Raw genomic sequence first — 25,248 nt, forward strand, 5'->3', positions numbered from 1 at the left:
ATTTACATTCCTTAGGTGAAAAACACTTTATAGCAGGTTCTGAGGCCTGCAAGATCTGCTGTTGAAAAATATTCATTCTTTAGTTCAACAAATATTTAATTATACCAGGTGCTGCTGTAGGCATTTAGGATATGTCAATGACAATGATTCCTCTCTTTAAGGAGTTTATATTCTACCAGAGGGAGTGAAATGATAAGCAATAAACATAAACTAGTACTAGTATGGTAGGTGATGATAAGTACTATCGAAAAAGAAAAAAAGAAAATCGGGACGCCAGAGTGCCCGACAGCCTTCAGAATTGAATAGGGTGATCAGGGAAGGCTTCACTGAGGTCATATTTGAATAAAAATCTGAAGGGGATGGAGGAAGCAAATCCTATATCTGGATTAAGAGCAATCCAGGCAGAAAGCATCAAGTCCAGAGGCCTTGAGGTGAAATTATCCTTGGCATGTTCAAGGAACAGAAGGGATTAGGATTTTGGAGCTGAATGAAAGAGTGGTAGTAGATGAGATCACAGAGATAATGGAGTGGGGCATTTTGTAGGGCATTTTACTCAGTGATATGGAATGCCAAGGGATGGTTTTAAGCAGGGGGATAATAATGACCTTTCTGATGTGTTTACATGATCACTGTAGTACTTGCCATTACTTTGCTTATTAGCTTAGGTGATGAGACTAAAGGCCGGGGGGGGGGGGCAGAGTGGAAGCAAGAGAGAAAACAGGAGGCTACTAAAACAATCCAAGCATTAAAATGAGTAGTGGAGGTGGTAAGAAGCAAATGGGTCTGTATATATTTGAAAGTAGGGCCAATGGAACAGAGGAGTCCAGGAGGGTTCCAAGATTATTGGCTTGCATAACTCTTAAGAATATGGTTGCCATTAATTGAGGATGAAGACTAGGAGCTATTCTTTTGGTGGGGGGAGTGGGGGGTGGAATCAGGAGCTTAGTTTTCATCATGTAAATTTGAAATGTCTGTTACACATTTATGTAGGCAATTGACTATTATATATAACGTAGCTTTATTGAACTCTGAGGAGGCACTGTTTTAAATGCATTGCCGTCAGTCATTCTTGTGGTCCTCAGAGCAGCCCAATGAAGTGGATTTTTTACAGGTGAGTAAACAGGGCTTAAGTAACTTGCCTAATGTCACAGCTAATGAGAGAGAGCTAGAATACAAATCTAGGCAGTCTGACTTTAAAGCCCATGGTCTTAATCATTAAGCAATATCGATTCTCAGAGGATGCCCGGCACATAGTAGTAGGCAGTCAACAAGTATTACGTCAGTGAATGAATGAAACAATAAAAGGCACAGATGGGGGGCTGCTATCTTCAGAGTCCTCCTTTGTTCGTCATTTTTGTTGGTGGTCTCTGACACCACGCTTAAGTAAGGGAGAAAGATTAAAGGGGGGTGGCTAATGCTAGTGACAACGACTCTCAGATGGTTTAGTTTCTACCAGAAAGGCACCGTTTAACCCGAACGCAGAAGCTCGGCTTTTAGCGCATTTATTCATACTAGGAGTACTGCGAGCAGCCCAATTTCTGCTTCAGGCAACATTAACTTCGCAGTCATCTAGTTACCAGATTTCGCTGGAGAAACCTAAAGAGATAGGAACTTTATGCGCAAACTTTACAGCTCCCGCACGCATGCGCTCCGCCGAGGGGAAAGTGGTTACTACGGCTGCGCGAATCGGTGGCCCGGCCCTTCCCCGTCACATGTCGGGGGACCGCGGCGTGGCGGCGGCTGTGGCGGTAGCGACGGCAGGCCGTAGGGCGGTCGGAGGGTTTCCGGTTCCGGTGTAACGTTCGGGCTCCGTCTCAGGGGCTGAAGTTTGTGAGGTGAGTAGTGGCCCCGGGCCCTGGGAGGGTATCTTTCTGTCTGAGCGGCGAGGGCCAGGGCGCACCCCAAGGGGAGGACCGAGGCGGGAACGTTCAGTGGGAAGGAAGCCGAAAGAAGTACAAGGTTCTGAGGGAGAATGGGTTGGAGTGAGATTGTGGGGAGGAAAAGGGCGGGGGCGGGAAGGGGACGGGGTGGGGAGACCAGCTCTAAGATGAGTTTGGGGAGAACAAGGTGGGGTAGGGAGCCGGTCGGGAGATAGGGAGAGAGCAAACAAGTATGGAGGTTGCAGGGGGGAAATTCAGGTTATAGCGAAGAAGAGCACGGAGTAAGGAAATTCTTCACAAGATTGGATTCTGCTACCTGCTCATTCAGACATCCTTCTGCCTTCCTCTTCTTCCACCCCCACCCCGCCGCGCCCCAGGCAGTTACTGTTGAACATTTGATTAGTGACAAAGCTGGTTACTGTTTGAAACTTTTATTTTTGCCCACCGGCTGTTTAGTTTCCTAGAAGATTAGGTAGAAGTTGAATACATTTGTTAGTATGGTACTTGGGCACACATTTCATCTGATAGAGTCGCACCTCATTTGTTGCTTTGGATTTTCAAATTGTTTACACTTTCTAGCCCATGATTCAATTCTAGTGGAATATAAGATCCATTAAGGCGAGGATTGTCTGTTATGTTCATTGTTGTATGTATCCTCAGCACACAGTACACTACTTGAGACCTAGTAATTATGCAATAAGTATTTATTGAATGATTAAAGATGATTTAGATTTGGGAATTGGCCTCATTTTGTAAAATGAGTAAACTGAGGCACAGAGGAATTACTTGCCCCAAAGCTGGCACATAGAGTTCAGTGTTCCAGATGTTCAGCGTGAACTGTTTCTTCACTCTCTTTGGTCTGAGTATGCTTTTTTGAGTAATGCACATTTAATATGTAGAGATTTATAGGCTATACTGCTATCTCATGAGAGGTGAACAGAGCTGCCACAGAATTATTCATATAACATGTCCCTGAGTCACAAAATCTTTCACTCCTGTTTTCATGACTTTAATCTACTAGCTTCCTATGGTTATACCAAAATTAAATATACTGTTTAGCAACAGGTCTTATAGAAGATAAACCTGCCAAGAAAGTAGAAATTAATCAGACTGTCTTTTAGGAGAAAAGATGTCTTAAAACATCTTGAAAGATTGACTCCCAGAGACCCTGATTTGTAGCACTGCTGGGAGGAAGTTTGCTTGGAAATTGAGGTCAGTGCTGTTTATTGACTTTAGGCACTTACAGAGAAAATCAGAGAAGTAAAATTTTCTCTATGCTCATGAGCTTTGCTATTTAAGTAGGAGAGCAGAATGTAAACATGAATAATGTTGAAGAATTACACTAACTTGCATTAAATAACAAAGATTTGTTGTAGAAGGTCCTTTATGATAGTGAAGGGAGAGAGGGAAGGTACATCCAAAATGAGGGTATTCTTTTCTGAGCTGAGGGATTAATCTTATGAAGTCTATTGACAGATCCTGTAGAACATGAGAGAAAATGATCTGGGTCCAGAATTTCCACAGGGATGAATATGACTATAGAGAAAGGTGACAACATTCTTAAGGATTAGGAGCTAGCTAGCTTGCTTGCTTGCTTATTTATTTATTTATTTATTTATTTATTTAAAGTAGGCTCCACACTCAATGTGGGGCTTGAACTCACAACCCTGAGATTGAGAGTTGCATGCTCTACCAACTGAGCCAGCCAGGCCCCCCAGGATTAAGAGTTGTTTTTTTTTTTTTTCTTAGCCGGGGGAAGGCCAGTGGGAAAGGGAGAAAGAATCTCGCAGGCTCCACACCCAGCGTGGAACCGGGTGTGGAGCTCAGTCCCATAATCCCAAGATCATGACCTGAGCCAAAATCAAGAGTCAGATGCTTGACTGACTGAGCCACCCAGGCACCCTGGATTATGAGCTTTAATACAGGATGACTGACCTGGATAAGGCCACCTTTTTTTTTTTTAATTCATCCCTTAAAAGAAGGGAGAACCTACAGGTCAAGGCTGTGTTAAGCAATGCCTGCCTGGAAGCAGGAGGAATAGAAAAGCTGGTCTCTGGGTGGGCTTTTCAGTCTTGTTTTCAGGTTGTATGTTTGCCAGTCCTTGTTATGACAGGATCAAAAAAGAAGCTAGAACTCATTTCTCAGACTACATTATTCCCAGGGTTTCCTTGTTTATTCCACAGATTTCACTGATCCACTGATACTTACTGAGTTAGGATTACAAACAGAATGTGGTTCTATCTGCTTTGAAGTATGGGTTTTAGGGAAAGTATTTGGCTTGAAATGAAGTGCAGGCACTTGCTTGATTGAGAATAGGGGTGGAGATGGCATTCCTGATATACTAAACATTGCCTGGAATGGTCTTTTCCTACCCTCTAACAGAGCTTTTTCCTGGTTTCTTTTTAGGTGCAGTACTGAATCCCACTTGAGCTACCCTCCTTTTCCTGAAGAATGGCACTGTCTAAGAGGGAGCTGGATGAGCTGAAACCATGGATAGAGAAGACAGTGAAGAGGGTGCTGGGCTTTTCAGAGCCCACAGTGGTCACAGCAGCACTGAACTGTGTAGGGAAGGGCATGGACAAGAAGAAGGCAGCTGGTATGTCCTTTTATGAATCTTTGGACTTAACATATAGCATGATCCTAAACACTGCTTTGAATTTCCCCAAATTCTCTTGTTAGGAGTATCTGAAAAAGATCAGGCCACATTTTATTTTCTCCTGCATTATAATAGAAATAGCCTAAGTGACTAATTTTGCTTTTTTTCTTATTTTTTATACTACTCGTGACATACTTTTTTTTTTTTAAATGTAACCTCTACACCCAACGTGGGGCTTGAACTCATGACCCTGAGATAAAGATGCCTGCTCTACCAACTGAGCCAGCCAGGCACCCCATTTATGACCTATTTTGAATCTCCGACTGACTTCCTTTAACCAATGTATTGAATTAGCTAAGTTATATTTACTTAAGAAATATGCTAAAGTAGATAGGGAGATTCAGATTCAGATTGACATCTAAATATATCAAGTTCTCTGGAAAAAAACATGAAAAAAGTTGAGGAAGGTAGAATTTGTTTATGGTGGTCTCCTATAGCTTGCTGTTTGGGAAGAGTTAGGATAACTTTTTTTTTTTTTTTTTTTTTAAAATTTTTTTTTTTTAGGGGGCCCCGGGGGGGCGCAGGGGGGTAAGGGTGTGCCTTCGGGCCCCCTGCTTGGCGGGGAGTCTGCTTCTCACTCTCCCTCTACTGTTCCCCCTGCTTGTGCTCTCTCGCTCTGTCAAATAAATAAATAAAATTAAAAAAAAAAAAAAAGATTTTACTTGAGAGTGTATGAGCAGGGGGGAGGGGTAGAGGGAGAGGGAAAAGCAGGCTTCCACCTGAGCAGGGGGCCTCCTGACCCGGGACTCGATCCCAGGCGCCTGGGATCATGACCTGAGCCCAAGGCAGACGCTCAACCGACTGAGCCACCCAGGCGCCCTATTCATCATAAACTTTGATACTCAACCTAAATAGGTTGCTCTGGCTATGCTACTTCCTACTGCAAAAAATTCTAACTGTACTTTTACCTCAAAAGGTAAGGTCATTCAGTGTAAAAGGATTTATGGAAATCCTACAAAGAACTTAGGACAACATTTCCCTCCCTCCTGGGGATAAAATTTCAGTGTTGGTATCTGTTATATGCCTAGTATTGGACTAAGTACTCTTATTTTTCAACGCTACCACCCCTTTTTCTCCTGTCAGACCATCTGAAACCTTTTCTTGATGATTCTACTCTCCGATTTGTGGACAAACTGTTTGAGGCTGTGGAGGAAGGCCGAAGCTCTAGACATTCCAAGTCTAGCAGTGACAGGAGCAGAAAAAGAGAGCTGAAGGTAGGTTACAGTTAACTATCTGATGAGCTTAGGAGTGTTTTGAATGGTAACAAAGTTGCTGAGCTTACGTGGCTCACACTTTGATATCCACTGTTAGAATACATAATATTCAAGAGAGGTACTTAAACATTAAAGGAGAGGAGGTGAACTTGTATTATCACCATCTTGTGGTGATGAACTACCTAAGTTCATGGGTTGAAATACTCCAAGGAAACAGTTGGTAGCTTTGTGCTTTTTCATGTACAGTTAGGAGTTTTTGGTTCTTATGTTTCCCTATGTCTCCTCCACCCTCCCCCTTGCTACTACCTATGAATTGATTGCTCTAAGATTTTATTCTTTGGATTACTTGATAACTAATAGATTGATTCAGAACGTGACTCCACTGCTGTAGACCTCATTGTTGCTCCTTTTAGAGGTTTCTCTGGAATTGACCTGTAGATGGGATACCTAACAGAAATTATTATTTACTCTATGTCCTGAGAGCCTACTGTTTGCTATATAGCAAATTGCTGGTCATCAGGCCCCATGAGTGGAGTACTTAAAAGGACCATCATTACTGTCTTACCTCCTTCACTTTTTATTCGGTAATTGCTGATTTGCCATGCCTTCTTATAATATTAGCAGCTTCAAGTGGCTGATTTCTCTATCTCTTTTCTGTCTCTTCCATTAAAAAAGTCTTTTCTGTGACTCCCATCAAATCTTCCAAAGTGCATTTGATATCTTGGCTATCCTATTGCTTTTCCTGAGGCACAAAGAGTGAATAAGCAATGTCTGCTTGGTCCCAGGCCAGGCTATGGTACCAAGAGAAATAGAGAATTGTGTGCCTTTTGTGTTTAAGGCATTGTAAGGTGTTCAGAGGAATGAGAAATAGTCCTTGCCTTAAAGGAATTTGCAATTTAAGGGAGGGGAACAACAAAATACAGTCACAAATTATAAAATTTAAGTAATAGTTTCATATAAATTTTAGAGTTGACTGTAGAGTCAGACTGACGTTGAATTTGTTATGTTTGAGGGGGAATGCTTGATCCACAATATACACAGATCTGTGGAGTAAAGTTAGTGCTATAATAGGACACATGGCTGTGTAAGTGCTGAGGCATGCTGTGAATGAAGTGACTACATTGGGTGGGATTAATAAAAATGGTTTCTTGAAGGAGGTATCTAGATAGCCTTGGGATATGGGTCCCATTTTGGTCCATTCAAGTCCCCACCCCACACAATATATTATGGGAGAGTCCTTTTTCTTGAACTGTAGGAGTTCCAGGAAGCGCTCACCCCTGGCCGAGGATATGTCCTTGCAAAACACGAGCCCTCCTAGTGAAGAGGGGATGTCACCCAAAGCCTACCACCGGTGTGTACATTTGCTTTTTCCCATTGTCCCTTCCAGTTGGCCACTCTTGGTCCTGTTAAATTCACCTTGCAAATTAGTCAACATATTTGAGTTCCCATTGTTTGATGAGAACAAGTGTTATTGGGGAATACTGAAGAAGAAAGAGAAAACCCCTGTCCTGGAAGAGCTTAGACTCTAATTGGGAGAAAGTACTAACATTGAAAGACTTAACACTTGGCAAGCAGAATATCAGCAATGTAATTTTATGTAGTATGAACCCAGGTCTTAAGTGCTAAGAGGATGTGAAACAACAGTTTGATCGGAGTGGGATGAGATTATTTATGAGGAAAACATCCTGGAGGAGGTGAGTTTCAGGCAGGATTTGGAATAGGGGTGTGGAAAAGTTGAGGGAAATCATTACAAATGTAGGAAGTAGCATTTATAAAGACCTTTAGATGGGAACCTTTATAAGGACGTGGAGATGAAATTTGCTTGACTGGAGTAGGAGAATGATGAAGTTGGGTGAGATGGTCCATTTGGTGGAGGGTCTAGAGGACTCTGGGAAAAGCCACAAAATGCTGATAGGGACTAGGATGATTCTTCCCTTCTCCCATGGGCAGGGAGACAACTCTTCTTTCATCTTGGGTTTCCTTAGGAAGTGTTTGGTGATGACTCTGAGATCTCCAAGGAATCATCAGGAGTAAAGAAGCGACGGATACCCCGTTTTGAGGAGGTGGAAGAGGAGCCTGAAGTGATCCCTGGGCCTCCCTCAGAGAGTCCTGGTATGCTAACTAAGCTCCAGGTGAGTAATTAGGAACTGAAAGCAGTGACTATGAGTTGAAGAAGCAAGAGATGCATGGGTCCAGATATGTTGTGACCTTAATTTGAATTAGTGGTTAGCATCGGGGAAAACTATTGAAATGAGCACCTGTTATGTGGCAAACAAGGTATATTACATACATCATTTGCCCAATTGTGTACCTCATTGGATCATTGAGAAAATTATTGAAATAATCAGAACTTGGCTTGATGGCAGAGGAAAATTTCCAAATACAATGCAGAGATGAGATGATATAATCCACTAAAAATAATTTCAGGTTGACTTTGTTGGGGTGTTGTGGGGCTTTTGTTTTTGTTTTTTCTTTAGATGTTATTTATTTAGAGAGAGAGCACACACGCAAGCAGAGAAGGGCAGAGGGAGAGAATCCCAAGCAGACTCTGTGCTGAGCACAGAGCCCAGCACAGGGCTCGATCCAAGAGCCAAAACCAAGAGTCAGATGCTTGACCATCTGAGCCACCCAGGTGCCTCGACTTTGTGTTGTTGTTTTTTTTAATAGGAATTATCTGGGGGCGCCTGGATGTCTCAGTCAGTTAAGCTTATGCTTTCAGCTCAGAACATGATCCCAGGGTACTGGGATCGAGCTCCGTGTCAGGCTCTCTGTTCAGCAGGGTGTCTGCTTCTCCCTCTCCCTCTTTTCCTCCCCCAACTCATGCTCTCTCTCTCGCTCACTCTTTCTCCCAAATAAATAAAGTCCTTAAAAAAATTTTTTTTTTGATACCATTATAAACAGTAAATATTTCTTATACCATTTAAAATTTCTTGGAAGGGAAATAGAATATATACATATATGTGTATGGATGGGTAGATGAATTTCTTTCTTTTCTTTTTTTTTTTTTTAAGGTAGGGAGGGGTAGAGGGAGCAAGAGAGAGAGAATCTTAAGCAGGCTCCACGCCCAGCACATAGCCTATCCTGGGGCTCGATCTCGTGACCCTGAGATCATGGCCTGAGCTGAAATCAAGAGTTGAACACTTAACCGATTGAGCCACCCAGGTGCCCCTGAATTTGCTTATTTGTACCTATATATGATATTTCTGCAAGGAAAAAAACTGATACTGGTGCTTTATAGAGAAGAGGGGTGGAAAAAATCATAATATACCCTTTTGTACTTTTTTTGCATTTTGAACTATGTAAATATATCATCTACTCAAAAAAAATGTTTAAAAAGTAAATTCTGAAGGTGCTCCTGGCGGGCTCAGTGAGAAAAGCCTGCGACTCTTGATCTTGGGGTCGTGAGTTTGAGCTCCATGTTGGGTGTAGAGATTACTTAAATAAATAAAACTTCAAAAGAAATTAAAAATAAATTTTATTTATTTATTTTTTAAAAGATTTTATTTATTTATTTATAGGACAGAGAGAGACACAGCAAGAGAGGGAACACAAGCAGGGGAAGAGGGAGAGGGAGAAGCAGGCTTCCTGCCGAGCAGGGAGCCCGACGTGGGGCTCGATCCCAGGACCCTGGGATCATGACCTGAGCCGAAGGCAGACGCTTAACGACTGAGCCACCCAGGTGCCCCTAAAAATAAATTTTAAAAAATGCCTTGAGGCACTTTGGGAGCAAGGTCTCTTTTGGAAAATTAAAGAAGGGTTATTTGACTGTATTCTCAAAGCTTATCATTTTCATATTCTTTAGGACAAAAGAACGGTTTTACAGAGGCTAGGAAGCAGGTCTTTGCTTTGTTGTCTCCAGTTACCCAAAGCAGGCATTCATAAAAAGTATGATAATTTGGGGCACCTGGCTGGCTCAGTCAGGAGAGCATGCACTCTTGATCTCAGGGTCCTGAGTTCGAATCCCATGTTGGGTATAGAAATTCCAAAAAATAAATAAATACACTTTAAAAAAAAGTATGATAATTTGTGTGGATTCTCTTAGGAGTTTTGTTGAAATGCTCATAATAGTCTTGTAGTGTAGGTACTGTTTTTACCCTTTTTAGACACTTGGAGTTTTAGAGATTAAATGCCATGTCCAAGGTCATACAAGCATTAAGTGTCAGAGTTAAAGGTCAAGCTCGGGTTTCTCTTAACCTGATTTTTTTTTTTTTTAAAGATTTACTTATTTATTTTGAGAGAGATAGGGGAGAAGTAGTGGGAGAGGGAGAATCCCAAGCAGACTCCATGCTGAGCATGGAGCCTTTCGCAGGGCTCCATCCCACAGAGATCATGACCTGAGCCAAAAACACGAGTCGGACACTTAACCTGAGTCTTAACCATCAAGTTATGTTACTACCTAACATGCTAATCCTTCAATAGGATGATGGGTTGAAAAGTTTCAGTGCTTAACTATATAGCTTATCTTTACTAAATTTTCTAGCCAGTCGTACAGGCCAGAATATGATGGGTTCATTCAAAAAATTTTAGTTCTCTAGACCTGAAAGCCTTTTGCATTTAGGAACCTATATAGGAGAAATAAAAAAGATGTTGAGGTGCCTGGGTGGCTCAGTTGGTTAACAGTCTGCCTTTGGGGGGCACCTGGGTGGCTCAGATGGTTAAGCGTCTGCCTTCGGCTCAGGTCATGATACCAGGGTCCTGGGATCGAGCCCCACGTCGGGCTCCCTGCTCAGCGGGGAGCCTGCTTCTCCCTCTCCCTCTGCCTCTCCCCCTGCTCATGCTCTCTCTCTCTCTGTATCTCTATGTCTCAAATGAATAAATAAAATCTTAAAAAAAAAAAAAAAAAGAGTCTGCCTTTGGCTCAGGTCATGATCCTGGGGTCCTGGGATCGAGCCCCACATCAGGGGGCCTGAGCAGGGGGCCTGCTTCTCCTCCCTCTGCCGCTCCCCCTGCTTGTGCTCTCTCTGTCTCCCTCCACCAAATGAATAAATAAAATCTTTTAAAAAAAGAGAGAGAGATGTTAACAGTTTTTTAACTTCTCTCCCATCGAGAACAGATCAAACAGATGATGGAGGCAGCTACACGGCAAATCGAGGAGAGGAAAAAACAGCTGAGCTTCATTAGCCCCCCTACACCTCAGGTATTATGAAAAGAAGACTCTTTAGCAAAGAATTTCTTGCCGTCCACTCATTTGAGAGTCTGGAAGGTGACTGCATGTTCCACCCCACAATCTACCAGTGTGTGTGTGTGTGTGTCTGTGTATTTGTGTGTAACCTGTCTGCCTGTCTAATTCTTCTGATTCTGACTTCTTTTTCTCTGGCTCACAGCCAAAGACTCCTTCTTCCTCCCAACCAGAGCGACTTCCAATTGGCAACACTATTCAGCCCTCCCAGGCTGCCACTTTCATGAATGATGCCATTGAGAAGGCAAGGAAAGCAGCTGAACTACAAGCCCGCATCCAAGCCCAGCTGGCACTGAAGCCAGGGCTCATTGGCAATGCCAACATGGTGGGCCTGGCCAATCTCCATGCCATGGGCATTGCTCCCCCGTGAGTATCTATTTCATGGAACCTCTTGTTATTTCTGAACCTGGAGAAGCAATAATGAAGGTTAAAAAGAACAAACAAAAACCTGGAGCATTACTGATTCTCTTCTTCCAAAGAACCTACATCATTTCTTAGTTTTATATTTCTTACGTATGCTGAATAAATACTGAATTCTTTTAGCTTCCTTGTTGCAGAATTTATCTTCTTTTTACAATTGGTAGAACTGAGGTTAAGATTATTCATCTGTTGTTGGAGCTAGGAATAGAACCTGGTCTTCTGGTTCCTATCCCAGAGCCAAATCCATTAAATCACAGTGAGTGATACCAGATCTGAACGTTTTCTACACTGAGTAAAGATGATAGACTTTATTTTTAACACATACAATTGGTTTGGCATATTATGTCTGACTCAGAAATTCAGGAGTGAAATAGGATTGCGAATTCTTATCAATGTAATATATATATAAATTCATTTCATTTGATTGTATTCTATACTCAAATATTTAGTTTGATGTTTTGAATCAAGGTGTTACTATTCACTGATGGGCTTATGTTCCCTAGAATTGTGTAACCTATTATCTTTGTTGGGTTTGATTTATTTTATTTTATTTTGTTTTTGTTTGCTTTATTTATTGTCCCATGTGATAATTTATTTCTTTGTGGGCTATTTCTCAGGAAGGTGGAGTTAAAAGATCAAACTAAACCTACACCACTGATTCTCGATGAGCAAGGTCGCACTGTAGATGCAACAGGCAAGGAGATTGAGCTGACACACCGCATGCCTACTCTGAAGGCCAATATTCGTGCTGTGAAAAGGGAACAATTCAAACAACAGCTAAAAGAAAAGCCATCAGAAGACATGGAGTCTAATACCTTTTTTGACCCCCGAGTCTCAATTGCCCCTTCCCAGCGCCAGAGACGCACTTTTAAATTCCATGACAAGGGCAAATTTGAGAAGATTGCCCAGCGATTACGGACAAAGGTACCTGGTTTAGAATATAACCTAGAACTTCAAAGAAGTTAGGAAGGGGACAAAGGAAATTTAATACAGTCCTAAAATACTATCAACCCAGTTCTCTAAGTTTTAGGCAATTAGATACACAAGTAATAAAGCAATGACTAATTTTTAAAATACTTCATTTATTCCTGGAATACTTGATTTTTAGCTGATTTGTCTTCTTGATTATATTCTGCTTATGTGGAAATAAAACTGAGTTTGAAAATTCACATACAAACAGTGGAAGGAAACAATTCAGAACACTGAGTAACTGAGGAAAGCTAGCCTGGTATTAACATTTACTGCAGATAAATTAACTCCACACGTGGAGAGTTAAGAATTGACTGTATATTCAGTGAGTTTTGCTCTTGTTTTCATCCTCTAAGAATGGTGTTTTCATAAAATTCCATTTCTGTATATTTGCTGTAGGCACACAGTGGGGTGAAGGGTGGTGATGAGAGTAGTTGTATGTAAATCAACTAAGGATAAAATAAAGTTGAAGGTTCTTCTGAGCTTTCAGAAATTATGAATTCTTGGGGCGCGTGGGTGGCTCAGTCGTTAAGCGTCTGCCTTCGGCTCAGGTCATGATCCCAGGGTCCTGGGATCAAGCCCCGCATCGGGCTCCCTGCTTGGCGGGAAGCCTGCTTCTCCCTCTCCCACTCCCCCTGCTTGTGTTCCCTCTCTCGCTGTGTCTCTCTCTGTCAAATAAATAAATAAAATCTTTAAAGAAAAAAAAAAAAAAGAAATTATGAATTCTTTGCATTAGGCATAAAGAGTTCCAACAAGAGAGTGCTTTAAAATTTGGGGTTCTATCATGTCCCTGTTTTCTGTGGTTCCACTTTATCTTCATGTCTTGGTTTATTTTCTCTTCAGGCTCAACTGGAGAAGCTGCAGGCAGAAATCTCACAGGCAGCTCGAAAAACAGGCATCCATACTTCAACGAGGCTGGCCCTCATTGCTCCTAAAAAAGAGCTAAAGGAAGGAGATATCCCTGAAATTGAGTGGTGGGACTCTTACATCATCCCCAATGGCTTTGACCTGTGAGTTTGTTAGTTAATACCTTTTAATAAGGCTAGAGTTTTATTGGGAGAGTACTCATGCATTAAGTAAAATTTTTAAATCCTGGGGAAATAGGTAACCATACACAGACCATGTATTTGTGAAGAATATGTTGTATAGGTTTTTTTTTAGTTTTTGGGGTTAACGTAGGAAGGAACCGGCACAAATAATCTAAAAGAGAAAGGATGTAAATTTTTTTTTTTTTTAAGATTTTATTTATTTTTATTTGAGAGAGAGAGAATGCGAGAGAGCAAGTACATGAGAGGGGGGAGGGTCAGAGGGAGAAGCAGACTCCCTGCCGAGCAGGGAGCCCGATGCGGGACTCGATCTAGGGACTCCAGGATCATGACCTGAGCCGAAGGCAGTCGCTTAACCAACTGAGCCACCCAGGTGCCCCGAAAGGATGTAAATTTTATATTTGCTTTGGCTATACATAATTATTTGTTTTCTTAATTACATTTTTCTGCTACTTACAATAGGTTTTTATATTTCTTAAAGATCCAGTCTTAGAGGGGTGCCTGGGTGGCTCAGTCATTAAGGGTCCTGCGATCAAGCCCTGAATCGGGCTCCCTGCTTGGCAGGCAACATGCTTCTCCCTCTCCCTCTTCCACTCCCCCTGCTTGTGTTCCTGCTCTCACTGTCTCTCTCTCTGTCAAATAAATAAATAAAATCTTTAAAAAAAAAAAAATCCAGTCCTAGAATAGAGGAAGGATTCTTAATTGATGGGGGAGAGAATGGTAAATAAAACATTTAAGAAACATTTGGAGAGCTTTAATTATATCTGCTCTTATTCTGAGATTAAGAGCTTTACGAGACTTTGTCTCAGCGTTTCCCCTTACCCTTCCTCTGTCAACCACTGTCCCAGGGAGCTATTGTTATTAGTGAGAGAATGTGACATCCATCAGGGATGTTAGGGTAGGGAAAAGGTTGAGAATGACTGGTGTAGAGAGTATGTCCAACCTTAGGGGAAGCCAGTTTTCTCATCTTGAAAATTATGTGTAATATATTTACATGTTGTAGATAAACACTAAAAAGTGCTAGAACACATCATGGAGAGTGCATTTTTTCATTGTGTTTCTGAGACTCCCTCTCTCGGAATTGTCTCTACCCACATATCCTGTTTTCCCTTCTTCCTCCAATTTTAGTACAGAGGAAAATCCCAAGAGAGAAGATTATTTTGGAATCACAAATCTTGTTGAACATCCAGCCCAACTCAGCCCTCCAGGTAAAGTATAAATTACTCAGTTAAGGCTCTAGAGAAGTATTATCCAATGGAACGTCATGTGATATGAACATGTTCTCCCACCTGTGCTGACCATACAGTACCTACTATCCACTTGAGACTATTGAGCACTTGAAAACTGAGTTGCACTAATACAACTGAAAGACGAAATTTTAAACTATAATCAATTTTAATTAATTTCAATTTAAATAATGTATGTGTGGGGCACCTGGGTGACTCACTTGGTTAACATCTGACTCTTGATTTCAGCTCAGGTCATGATCTCAGGGTTGTGGGATCGAGCCCTGTGTCAGGCTCTGTGCTGGGTGTGGAGCCTGCTGCTTAAGATTCTCTCTCTCCCTCTGCTACTCCTCCTCGTATGCATGCACGCACTCTCTCTCTTTTTTTTTTTTTTTTTTAATTTTTTATTTGAGAGAGAGAATGAGAGAGAGAAAGAGCATGAGGGGGGGAGGGTCAGAGGGAGAAGCAGACTCCTCGCTGAGCAAGGTGCCCGATGCGGGACTCGATCCTGGGACTCCAGGATCATGACCTGAGCCGAAGGCAGTTGCTTAACCAACTGAGCCACCCAGGCGCCCTCTCTCTCTCTTTATAAATAAATAAATCTTTAAAAATAGATAGAGGGGCGCCTGGGTGGCTCAGTCATTAAGTGTCTGCCTTCGGCTCAGGTCATGATCCCAGCGTCCTGGGATCGAGCCCTGCATCGGGCTCTCTGCTCGGTGGGAAGCCTGCTTCTCCCTCTCCCACTCCCCCTGCTTGTGTTCCCTCTCTCGCTGTGTCACTCTCTGTCAAATAAATAAAATCTTTTAAAAAAATCAGATAGATAGTGTATGTATGTGGCTGTTGGCTACAGTATTGGACAGTGCAGCTCTAGAGCATTGAGGTCTACTCCAGAGATGGTTTCACTGATGTATATAACAAGTTAGGTTTTAAAAATCATTCTTGGGATGCCTGAGTGGCTCAGTCGGTTAAGCGTCTGACTCGATCTCAGCTCAGGTCCTGATCTCAGAGTTGTGAGGTTAAGCCCCACGTTGGGCTCCACGCTGGGCATGGAACCTACTTAAAAAAAATTAAAAAAATAAAAAGCATTCTTATCTTTGACTCCCAACTCCATCTTGTACACCATTACTAAATACCTGTCCTTCTTCAGTCTTCTTTGTCTTTTGTAGCAAAAGCCTGTTGGCTCACTCAGAAGAGATAGGTTTTAGTTGTGGCTGTGTTTTTAACTAGCTGAATCCCTTGGGTAAATAACTTAGAACACAGAACTTTCTCACATGTAGAGATAATATTAACTGTTACGTCTTCTTCAAGAGTTACGCAGATCATAAAAGATTTTAACACTTTCATCAGATTTGGGATGAACAGAGGAGATAATACCTCAATTAGTAAATTTAGAAAAATAGATTCAGACTTCGACGTAATACAGTGTATGATAATCATTGAATATTACTTAATCAGAGTCTACTTAGATGTCATCAGTGCGGATCGTTAGAACATAAGGGATTTTGTTTGTTTTAAAAAGTTGAGAGGCACCTCGGTGGCTCAGTTGAGCATCTGACTCTTGGCTTCGCCTCAGGTCATGATCTCAGGGTCGTCAGATCGAGGAGCACCACATCAGGCTCCACACTCAGCGGGGAGTCTGCATGAGATTCCCCTTCCCTCTCCCCACCCCCCACTTGCGTGTGTGCACACTCTTTCTATAAAATAAATAAATCAATCTTCAAAAACTAATGAGAAGTTGAGGGGGTGCCTGGCTGGCTCATGTCAGAAGAGCTTGTGACTCTTGATCTCAGGGTCATGAGTTTGAGCCCTACCTTGGATGTGGACATTGCTTAAATAAATAACCTTTAAAAATAATAATAAGTAAAATTAAATAAAAAGTTGAGTAAACCTGCTTTGGGAGTCTAGAGGATTTTCCCCAATCCCTATAACTCTAAAATTAGAAATGTCATCATCTTAGCCCCACCTACCCCAAATCCTCATACACTGCAACTAGAGCAGCTCTCATTTTGTTCTCTGTATTTGCCACTTTTCAGTTGATTAAAGGGTTCAACTGCTTCAAGAAAAAACAAGTTAGAACATTCCCATGAAAAATAAGAATGCTTTTTAAAAAATGTAACATACTACCATTATCACAACCTAAAAATAATAACAGGGCTCCTGGGTGGCTCAGTCGGTTAAGCATCTGGCTTTGGCTCGGGTCATGATCCACACCCCACGTTAAAAGAAACTTTAGTTGTTATTATTTTTTTTTTTTAAGATTTTATTTATTTATTTATTTGAGAGAGAAAGAGAGAGCATACAAGTGGGGGCAGGGGCAGAGGGAGAGGGAGGGAGAAGAAGGCTCCCCACTGAGCAGGGAGCCCCATGTGAGACACTTGGGTGGCTCAGTCGGTTAAGCGTCTGCCTTCGGCTCAGGTCATGATCCCGGGGTCCTGGGATCGAGTCCCACATTGGGCTCCTTGCTGAGCGGGGAGTCTGCTTTTCTCTCTGCCTGTCACTTCCCCCTGGTTGTGCTCTCTCTCTCTCTTACAAATAAATAAATAAAACCTTAAAAAATAATAAAAATAAATAAAGTTTCTTTTAATGTGATTGATATTCACCTACATTCCTCTAATAGGCTTATTGCTTTTGTACTTTCATTTCTCTACCTGGCAGTTGACAGTGACACACCAGTTACTCTGGGGGTATATCTTACCAAGAAGGAACAGAAGAAACTTCGAAGGCAAACAAGGAGGGAAGCACAGAAGGAACTACAAGAGAAAGTCAGGCTCGGCCTGATGCCTCCTCCAGAACCCAAAGGTACATATCTTAGAGGCAGGGAAGAAAGGGTGGTATGTTTGTTTATCTCTGTAATTCTAGAGGAACTTTCACCTCTTCCTTTCCCCTCTTCATTCATTGATTCTTTTCTTCCTTTCCTAAATTTCTACAATCTTATTAAGACAGGTCAACATATTCACTGTAGAGGTCATTTAAGGCTTATTTTTAAGTATAAAAATATATAACATTGTGATCTTCCTGGGAAAATAATGGTCTTGAAATTCATGAAGATAGTAGCTGCAGTGTGTGCATGAAGTTGTTTTGTACATAATTATTAATATTTGAAAAATGAAAATACTGTTAAAAGAAACCTTCACTCCTGCAGTTCCCATTATCGTTCAGTAATATTTTGAGTGAGCACTGTTATATGTAGGACCTTTAACTAAATGCTGTGATCAGAGTGAAAAATACCAAAGAAATTAAGTTCCTTATCTTTCATAAATTTTCAAGCAGTGTAAGTAAATGTATACCAACTATTTAGATTGTGTGTCCTTCCACAAATGCTGGGCTTTTCAAGATAGAGGTTTCTGGAGGAAATGAGCTTTGAGCAGAGATTTGAAATAGGTAAACAGTATGAATTGAGAAGAGGTGACAGGTTATCCCAGCTGAAGAATTATTGTTTTCTATCCTCTCTCCACGTGCAGTGAGAATTTCAAATTTGATGCGAGTATTAGGAACAGAAGCTGTTCAAGACCCCACGAAGGTAGAAGCCCATGTCAGAGCTCAGATGGCAAAAAGACAGAAGTAAGTGCCATGGGATTGGGTGGAAACCCAGGGCAAGTACCTTTCCCAGACTCTTCTGGGGGGATCCATATTTGGAGGGAGGGGAGAGTCCTCTGTTGCTCTCTCTTTCCCTCAGCTTTGCCTCTGATCTTCAATGCCTTTCTCACTTGTGGATGTCCTTCCTGTCACGACAGAGCGCATGAAGAGGCCAACGCTGCCCGAAAACTTACAGCAGAACAGAGAAAGGTCAAGAAAATTAAAAAGCTTAAAGAAGACATTTCACAGGGGGTACACATATCTGTATATAGGTAGGTGTCCAATCTGGGCCAGCCTTTGCCTTAGAAATACCAAAAATTTTCCAGGTGCTTGAGGCAGAATCACTGTAGTCTAAAGCACACCTAACATCAGTCCCTACTCTCTTCTGTGACCCCAGCATGAATCAGGAGCTAATAAATCTTTTATAATGAGGGAGGTTTAAAGACTTACTCTTCTATCTCTGAGGCTTTTCAATGAACCAGTACTAGTTCTGAAGAATGAATGAATGAATGAATATACTTGTTGAGACCAATCTGTGAACTAAGGATCTTTCATCCTTTGTGAAATATAAAATAACCTATTTCTCCAGGAAGCATTAAAAGTTCCTTTATTCAGAAACTATATTCTTATCCTCACTTTTGCAGTAATCCTTTTATTTCCACTCCAAAGTACATTTTATACATTGTAAATATTCTCTACCTTCCTGTTGATTTAATATTTTCATTTTATTTTATGTTGAGTGCATGTGTACCTTCCATTTTTTAAAATTTGCTCCTTTTCAATAACTAGCTCTTTATTATGAAAGTGATAAATTATTATAAAAGTAGTGAAAGCTTATTAAATTTTTTTTTAAATCTAATACAACAGAAGGCCCTTACTGAAAAAGTCCCCTTCTTACTCTGATTCCTTAACACCGTAGGTAATTGTGACTAACAGTTTTTTGTGTACCCTTATGGAAATTTTCCATGCATAGCATTCTGACTACTTTACATTATAAGCATCTAGGAGACAAAGAATTTGTTGATCTTTATACTCAAGAACAATTAGCTTACGCATATTTTTGGATGATGGTAAATACCTCACCTTTCTTAGAGTAAATTTTCATTACCTGCTATTTGTTGTAGGGTGTACAATACCAGTCTTTGGAGTATAAGGCAGTGGAATTACTTCGAGACTCATCGATTCTACCTTTCAAGCATTAGTGTATTTGCTTACTTCAAAGGCCTTTGTTTTTAGAGAGAAAACCATTTTGGATCCATCTATTTATTTGCCATTCCATTCAGGCAGCTACTGATGCTAAAACAAAAGCCATAACTAAACTTTCCCTTCTCCAGAGTTCGAAATTTGAGCAACCCAGCCAAGAAGTTCAAGATTGAGGCCAATGCTGGGCAACTGTACCTGACAGGGGTGGTGGTACTGCACAAGGATGTCAACGTGGTAGTAGTGGAAGGGGGTGAGTCTGAAAAAACTGAGGGAGACCATCCCCACGCAACCCTAGGCCTTGAAGTGATTAGAATGGTGGGGAGAAAGGAGGAAAAGACAAGACTTTTAGAGCCATACCTGGGTTTAATATCCTGGGCCTCTGTTTCTGTGTTTATTAGAGTAGAAGGACCTAAGATATGGTTCCTGGGATTGCTTCAACTACCACATTAAGGTCTGAGTAACGAATGAGCTCAGAGGTTCTTTCTACTTCATCATCTTCCAAAATTCTGGCAAAATTCTCCTTCTCTGTTTCCAGGCCCCAAGGCCCAGAAGAAATTTAAGCGTCTTATGCTGCATCGGATAAAGTGGGATGAACAGACATCTAACACAAAGGGAGATGGTGAATGGGGGTTAGAGGGAGTTTAGTGGGAGGTGGGGATGGTACTCTGTCCATTCATCTATTCCCTCCCAGTGACGCTTGCTCACACTAGATAATGTTTAGGAATTTTATTTTATTTTATTTTATTTTAAAATTGTATTTATTTGAGAGAATGAGATGGAGAGCATGAGAGGGGGGAGGGTCAGAGGGAGAAGCAGACTCACCGCTGAGCAGGGAACCCGACGCAGCACTCGATCCCGGGACTCCAGGATCATGACCTGAGCTGAAGGCAGTCGCTTAACCAACTGAGCCACCCAGGCGCCCAGTGTTTAGGAATTTTAGAAAGACCCATGTGGACTATGAACATGGTAGACATTCATACAGTATTTATTATGTGATAATATGTGTGAATGTTAGTTTTTCTTCTGCCTGACCTTTAAGGTCAGGTTTCCCTGACTTAAGTTTTCCCTGTCTGCCTGGTCACTGGTTGTGGGAGTGTATTGAGTTTGTGAAAATTCAGCTATAAATACTTTTTTTTTAAAAGATTTTATTTATTTATTTGACAGAAACAGAGCATAAGCAAGGGGAGCGGCAGGCAGAGGGAGAGACAGCAGCAGGCTCCCCGCTGAGTAGGGAGCCCGATGTGGGGCTTGATCCCAGGACCCTGGGAACATGACCTGAGCTGAAGGCAGACGTTTAACCGACTGAGCCACCCAGGCGCCCCTTAGGACAAGTTTTTATTGTTGATTGCTTGTCTTTTATTTATCTCCTTATTCCCAGTACCTGGGGCAGCTCTTGATATATGTAGGTGCTCAGTAAATGTTGAATTAATTAATATCTCTACCTGTTCGGAGCTTTCAGTCTAACTTGGGGGAAATAAAAATAAGAGAAGACATTTGACCCTGATACACGGCAAACGGGGGACAATATTTAAAAGAATTGAGGTAGACTTTTGAAAACTCTTTGTTTAGAACCTAAATCTTGGTCTCTAGTCTAAGACTAGAGCAAGATTTAGCTATATTGTCTTTTCCAGATGATGAGGAATCTGATGAGGAAGCTGTGAAGAAAACCAATAAATGTGTACTAGTCTGGGAGGTAGGTAATCTTCTGTTAAACATTGAAGCAGAACTTTAGCTAATTCCTGGTTGTTTATACCATTCTAATGGAGCAGTGGAATGGTAAAACTAAGCAATGGCTGATTCCTTAAATAATTCATTTTTCTTTTTGGAATTCATTGGTAAACATTTGGCCGTAGATTCTTCCTGATTATATTTTAGTTGAATTGATGAGTATATAGTATATGCCACCTGGGGGAGAGTATGGAAAACTGGTGGCAAGAATACAAATTCTCGACCAAGTCGTTTATTTCAGAGTCATGGATATGAGATTTGGAAAAAGGGAAATGAACCACTGTGGGATTTTTTTGGTCTGGATATAATGAAAGAAGTACTAGACTTTAGAATATAAAGTTGGGAGTCTGGGCAGTACCACTCATTAGCTGTTCAACTGGTCAAGACACTTAACATCAATTACTGTTGGTTTATCTACAAAATGTGGGTATTATTTTCCCTTTCTATTAATTCTTTTCTGAGCAGAATTAGATTACTGTGTAATAGTGCTCTGTAAAATGGAGCTTGTTTGTGGTTATACAGTTCCCTCATCCCTGAAATCTTAGCGAACCAGTATTCGTTGTGAAGAATGAATTAATGAATATGCTTATTCAGGCCAAGGTGTGAATTAAGGATTGTTCATTGTTTGTGAAGCATAAAATACCATCCTATTTTTCCAGGAAGCATTAAGAGTTTCTTTCTTAAATAATTATATCCTTATCCTGATGTGTTGCAGTAATCCTTTTATTCCCACTCCAAAATACATTTTTTACATTGTAAATATTTTCTACCTTTGTATTGATTGAATGTTTTCATTTTATTCTTTTACGTTGAATACATATCTTTTATTTTTTAAATGTACTTATGTTTAGTGACGTTCTTTATTACAAAATTATTTCAAAAGTGGTAAATGCTTATTAAAGTAAATTCTAGTAACACAGAAGAACACTTACTGAAATGGTCCCCTTCTAATTCTCTAATTCTTTAAGACCACTCTTTATAGGCAGTTAATGTTCTTCATGTATCCTTTTTTCTTATGCCAGACTCCTCCAATTTATGCATACAAATTAGATCATAATAACCATTATACACCACCTGCACATTTAAGATCCTAACCCCTTCATCTCTTCCAATTTCTCTTCCATTTATCTCTGAGAGGCCACAGGAATTGTATTTCAGGTTCAGAAACAAACCAGGTTCTACTCTAGCTTCTTATTGGAATTTGATCCCTGAGAATCTCTTGAGATAGCACTTTATGACTGCCATTGCTGCTGGTGCCTTTGGCAGGATTGTGGTTACACCCAGTACTGTATGTTTTTCTATTGTAGTTCTCTTCGGGTACCCCCCTCACTGCTCCCACTCCCCTCTTTTCCTCACCTTCATACTGTTCTTGGTCAGTGGGCCCCAAAGCCTCCTGCTTGTATACAGGGTCTCACTGAGGGGGAAAGACTCTCTCCTTTAAGGCCTAAATCTAGTCCTTAGAGGCCTGGTGGGTAAGTAGTTCATCCCATCTCACGCTCCATAGTCCTTCCAGACTTGCTCTTTCATCCAGGTATCAGAGCACAGAATTCCTCATCCTCCATTCAGTCAAAATACTGAAACCTTTATGCCTCTAAATTCATGAAGACTCACACAAATACCCAAGAGGGTGGAGGTTAGAATAGCTTTTACCATAAAACCATGCTCAGCTAGGCACATTGCTACACAAATGTTACTAGGTTTTAAAGATTCATTTATTAAAGGGGCACCTGGGTGGTTCAGATGGTTAAGTGTCTGCCTTTGGCTCAGGTCATGATCACGGTCCTGGGATCGAGCCTCGCGTGGGGCTCCCTGCTCAGCAGAGAGTCTGCTCTCTCTCTCCCTCTGCCCCTCCACCCCACTTGTGCACACACAACGGCCCTGCCTCTCTCTCTCAAATAACATCTTTAAAAATAAATATTTATTTACTTATTTATTTGAGAGAGAGAGAATGTGTGTGCATATGCACATGGGGAGGGGGAGAGGGAGAGAATCTCAAGCAGACTTCCTGCTGAGTCCCAGAGCCTGACTCAGGGCTTGATCTCACAACCCTGAGATCATGACCTGAGCCGAAATCAAGAGTCGGATACTTAATTGATGGAGCCACCCAGGCGCCCTGAAAATGTTATTAGGTTTTAGAAAAGAATGTTCTGATTTAAATTAGAAATTGCAGTGTTTTGGGGCACCTGGCTGGCTCAGTTGGTGGAGCCTACAGCTCTTGATCTTGGGGTTGTAGGTTGGAGCCCCACACTGGGTGTAGAGATTACTTTAAAAAATAAAATCTTTAAAAAAAATTACAGTGTTCTTATTACAGATTTTGTCTCTTTCCCAGGGTACAGCCAAAGACCGGAGCTTTGGGGAGATGAAGTTCAAACAGTGCCCTACAGAGAACATGGCTCGAGAGCACTTCAAAAAGCATGGGGCTGAACACTACTGGGACCTAGCACTGAGTGAATCTGTGTTGGAGTCCACCGACTGAAACTACTGCAAGCCCTTGCCTCTCCCCTCCTGCCCTTGTCTCTTCAGTCCACTCATTCTACTTCCCAACCCAGTCCCACATGTGTGTGTGATCTCAGAACTGTGCCAAGCTGACATTGGGACAAAGGGAAAACACCTTAGTCCTTTCCCCAGTCAGCCTGGCGCTGCCCTTTATTCCCCTTATGTGCATATGATTAAAGAGTTATTTTTAAAGTTGGTATGATATTTTTCACACACTTACAGGTATTGGAGTTTGGGTCTTCAGGTGATCTTTTCTCCCAACTTCTAGCAATTGCTGTGGAAAAAGAAAATTTTGTCTTTGATACCTGTGTATATATAAATGGATGGATGGATGGATGGATGGATGGATATGTATTTTTGATGTCTGTTGGAAATTTCTCATCTTGGAGCAAGAGTGATAAATACTGTTTTCCTGGAGCAGAGTAAAGCAGGAGGTGTTAAGTGGGTAAAAGAGGGTGGAACAAATGAGTGTCCATCTATTAACCTTCAATAGAGTCACAGGGCAGATTACCTCTGGTCTTGACTGTAGTCTTAACAGGAAGTCATTGCTTCAAACAGGTGCATATATGAGAATGTGTGTTGTGGGTGAAGTGGGCACAGGGAGAGTCCAAGGAGGATGTTATGGGTCAGTTTGTAAAATGGAATAGGATTCAGAAATTTAGCCTATTTCCTCTCTTTACTAATTAAAAAAAAAAAAAAAAAACTTTTTCTAAAAGACAATGCGTAGTTTCTTTTTTCTTTTCCAATGAATCTGACTAGATGTGGTTCTGTTAAAGAATGTAATGTTTCTGGTTTGATTTTAGGAGTATTTAGGTCAGCATAAGTATCCATTGAAGTCCAAAATTCTTACCATATCTACACTTCCATTTCGTGTTGCCTTTTGAGGACATACTGGGAATGGATCGAACACAGGAGCCATTAGAGCTCCCATAACTTCCTCTAGTTGGAGTTTACCAGGAAGTGGTGTTGGAAAATGGATACTTGATCAGAAGTTAAAACATTCTTTATTATAAAATTAGCCCTTTTTAAAAAGTTTTATGTGTTTCAGGTCCTAGTTAGAGTTCCAATTTTAAAACAGTATGAGAGAGCTTTAGGATAAAAGAGGTGGAAGGAGACAGGGACTGCTAAAGGCCTTAAGGAAAAACTAGTATGATCTCTTTTTAGAGATAAGTAAAACTATAACCCAGACAGGTGAGGTTAACTAATTATTCCTGGAGCAGGATGAAATCTGAAAAGCTCACCAGGCCTCCACAATGCACTGGATACTTGCTAGTAATCATCTCTGTATCTGTGAGATGGGAGCCAGAGAATTAAACTTGTTTTTGATATTTCTTGATTTAAGCAAATCCAGGGGAAAAATTCATTGTCCTAGAAATAAGTGCTTTTGCTCATATTAAAGGATTTATCACAATAACGTGTGTAAATAATTTATACACAACTTCAAAAGAGTATTGTTTGCATAAGGCCTAAAAAGAAGTATTTATACTATAATACACGATTGTTCATTGTGAAGTATAGTGAGACTTAACCGGGCCTTGAGCAAGTCTTTAATCTCCCTGTGCCTCATGGTGTTTTTTGTTGTCTTTAAATTTTCATGACCCCATACTGTATTGACCATTGTGTTCCATAAGCATTTCCTCCTTTATCAGAACAAA

General features: G+C 41.1%; 1 protein-coding gene across 2 annotated transcripts; it reads left to right on the forward strand.

Annotated features, from left to right (window-relative positions):
- Positions 1-1,606: 1,606 nt before the first annotated feature.
- PRPF3 (pre-mRNA processing factor 3) lies at positions 1,607-24,033 on the forward strand. 2 transcript variants are annotated; one of them, XM_044914150.1, is made up of 17 exons: positions 1,607-1,835; positions 3,002-3,092; positions 4,287-4,476; positions 5,620-5,750; positions 7,736-7,882; positions 10,804-10,887; positions 11,075-11,295; positions 11,967-12,273; positions 13,162-13,328; positions 14,493-14,572; positions 17,246-17,389; positions 18,052-18,151; positions 18,325-18,438; positions 19,501-19,619; positions 19,905-19,988; positions 21,001-21,062; positions 23,427-24,033. In XM_044914150.1, exons 3-17 carry the CDS (start codon positions 4,332-4,334, stop codon positions 23,571-23,573), a joined length of 2,052 nt encoding a protein of 683 aa, XP_044770085.1. In that variant the 5' UTR covers positions 1,607-1,835; positions 3,002-3,092; positions 4,287-4,331; the 3' UTR covers positions 23,574-24,033. The 2 variants fall into 2 exon arrangements, with proteins under 2 accessions (XP_044770085.1, XP_021543725.1); XM_021688050.1 differs by lacking the exon at positions 3,002-3,092.
- Positions 24,034-25,248: the final 1,215 nt, after the last annotated feature.

This window comes from Neomonachus schauinslandi, chromosome 4 (genome assembly GCF_002201575.2).
Source record: "Neomonachus schauinslandi chromosome 4, ASM220157v2, whole genome shotgun sequence".
Classification (NCBI taxonomy): domain Eukaryota; kingdom Metazoa; phylum Chordata; class Mammalia; order Carnivora; family Phocidae; genus Neomonachus; species Neomonachus schauinslandi.

Excerpts from the sequence above, each read along its gene's own strand:
- PRPF3 (XM_044914150.1), top strand. The coding sequence starts at position 4,332 with ATGGCACTGTCTAAGAGGGAGCTGGATGAGCTGAAACCATGGATAGAG. Across the intron at positions 4,477-5,619 it reads GGACAAGAAGAAGGCAGCTG|ACCATCTGAAACCTTTTCTT; the intron begins GTATGTCCTTTT and ends TTCTCCTGTCAG. Across the intron at positions 19,620-19,904 it reads CGTGGTAGTAGTGGAAGGGG|GCCCCAAGGCCCAGAAGAAA; the intron begins GTGAGTCTGAAA and ends CTCTGTTTCCAG.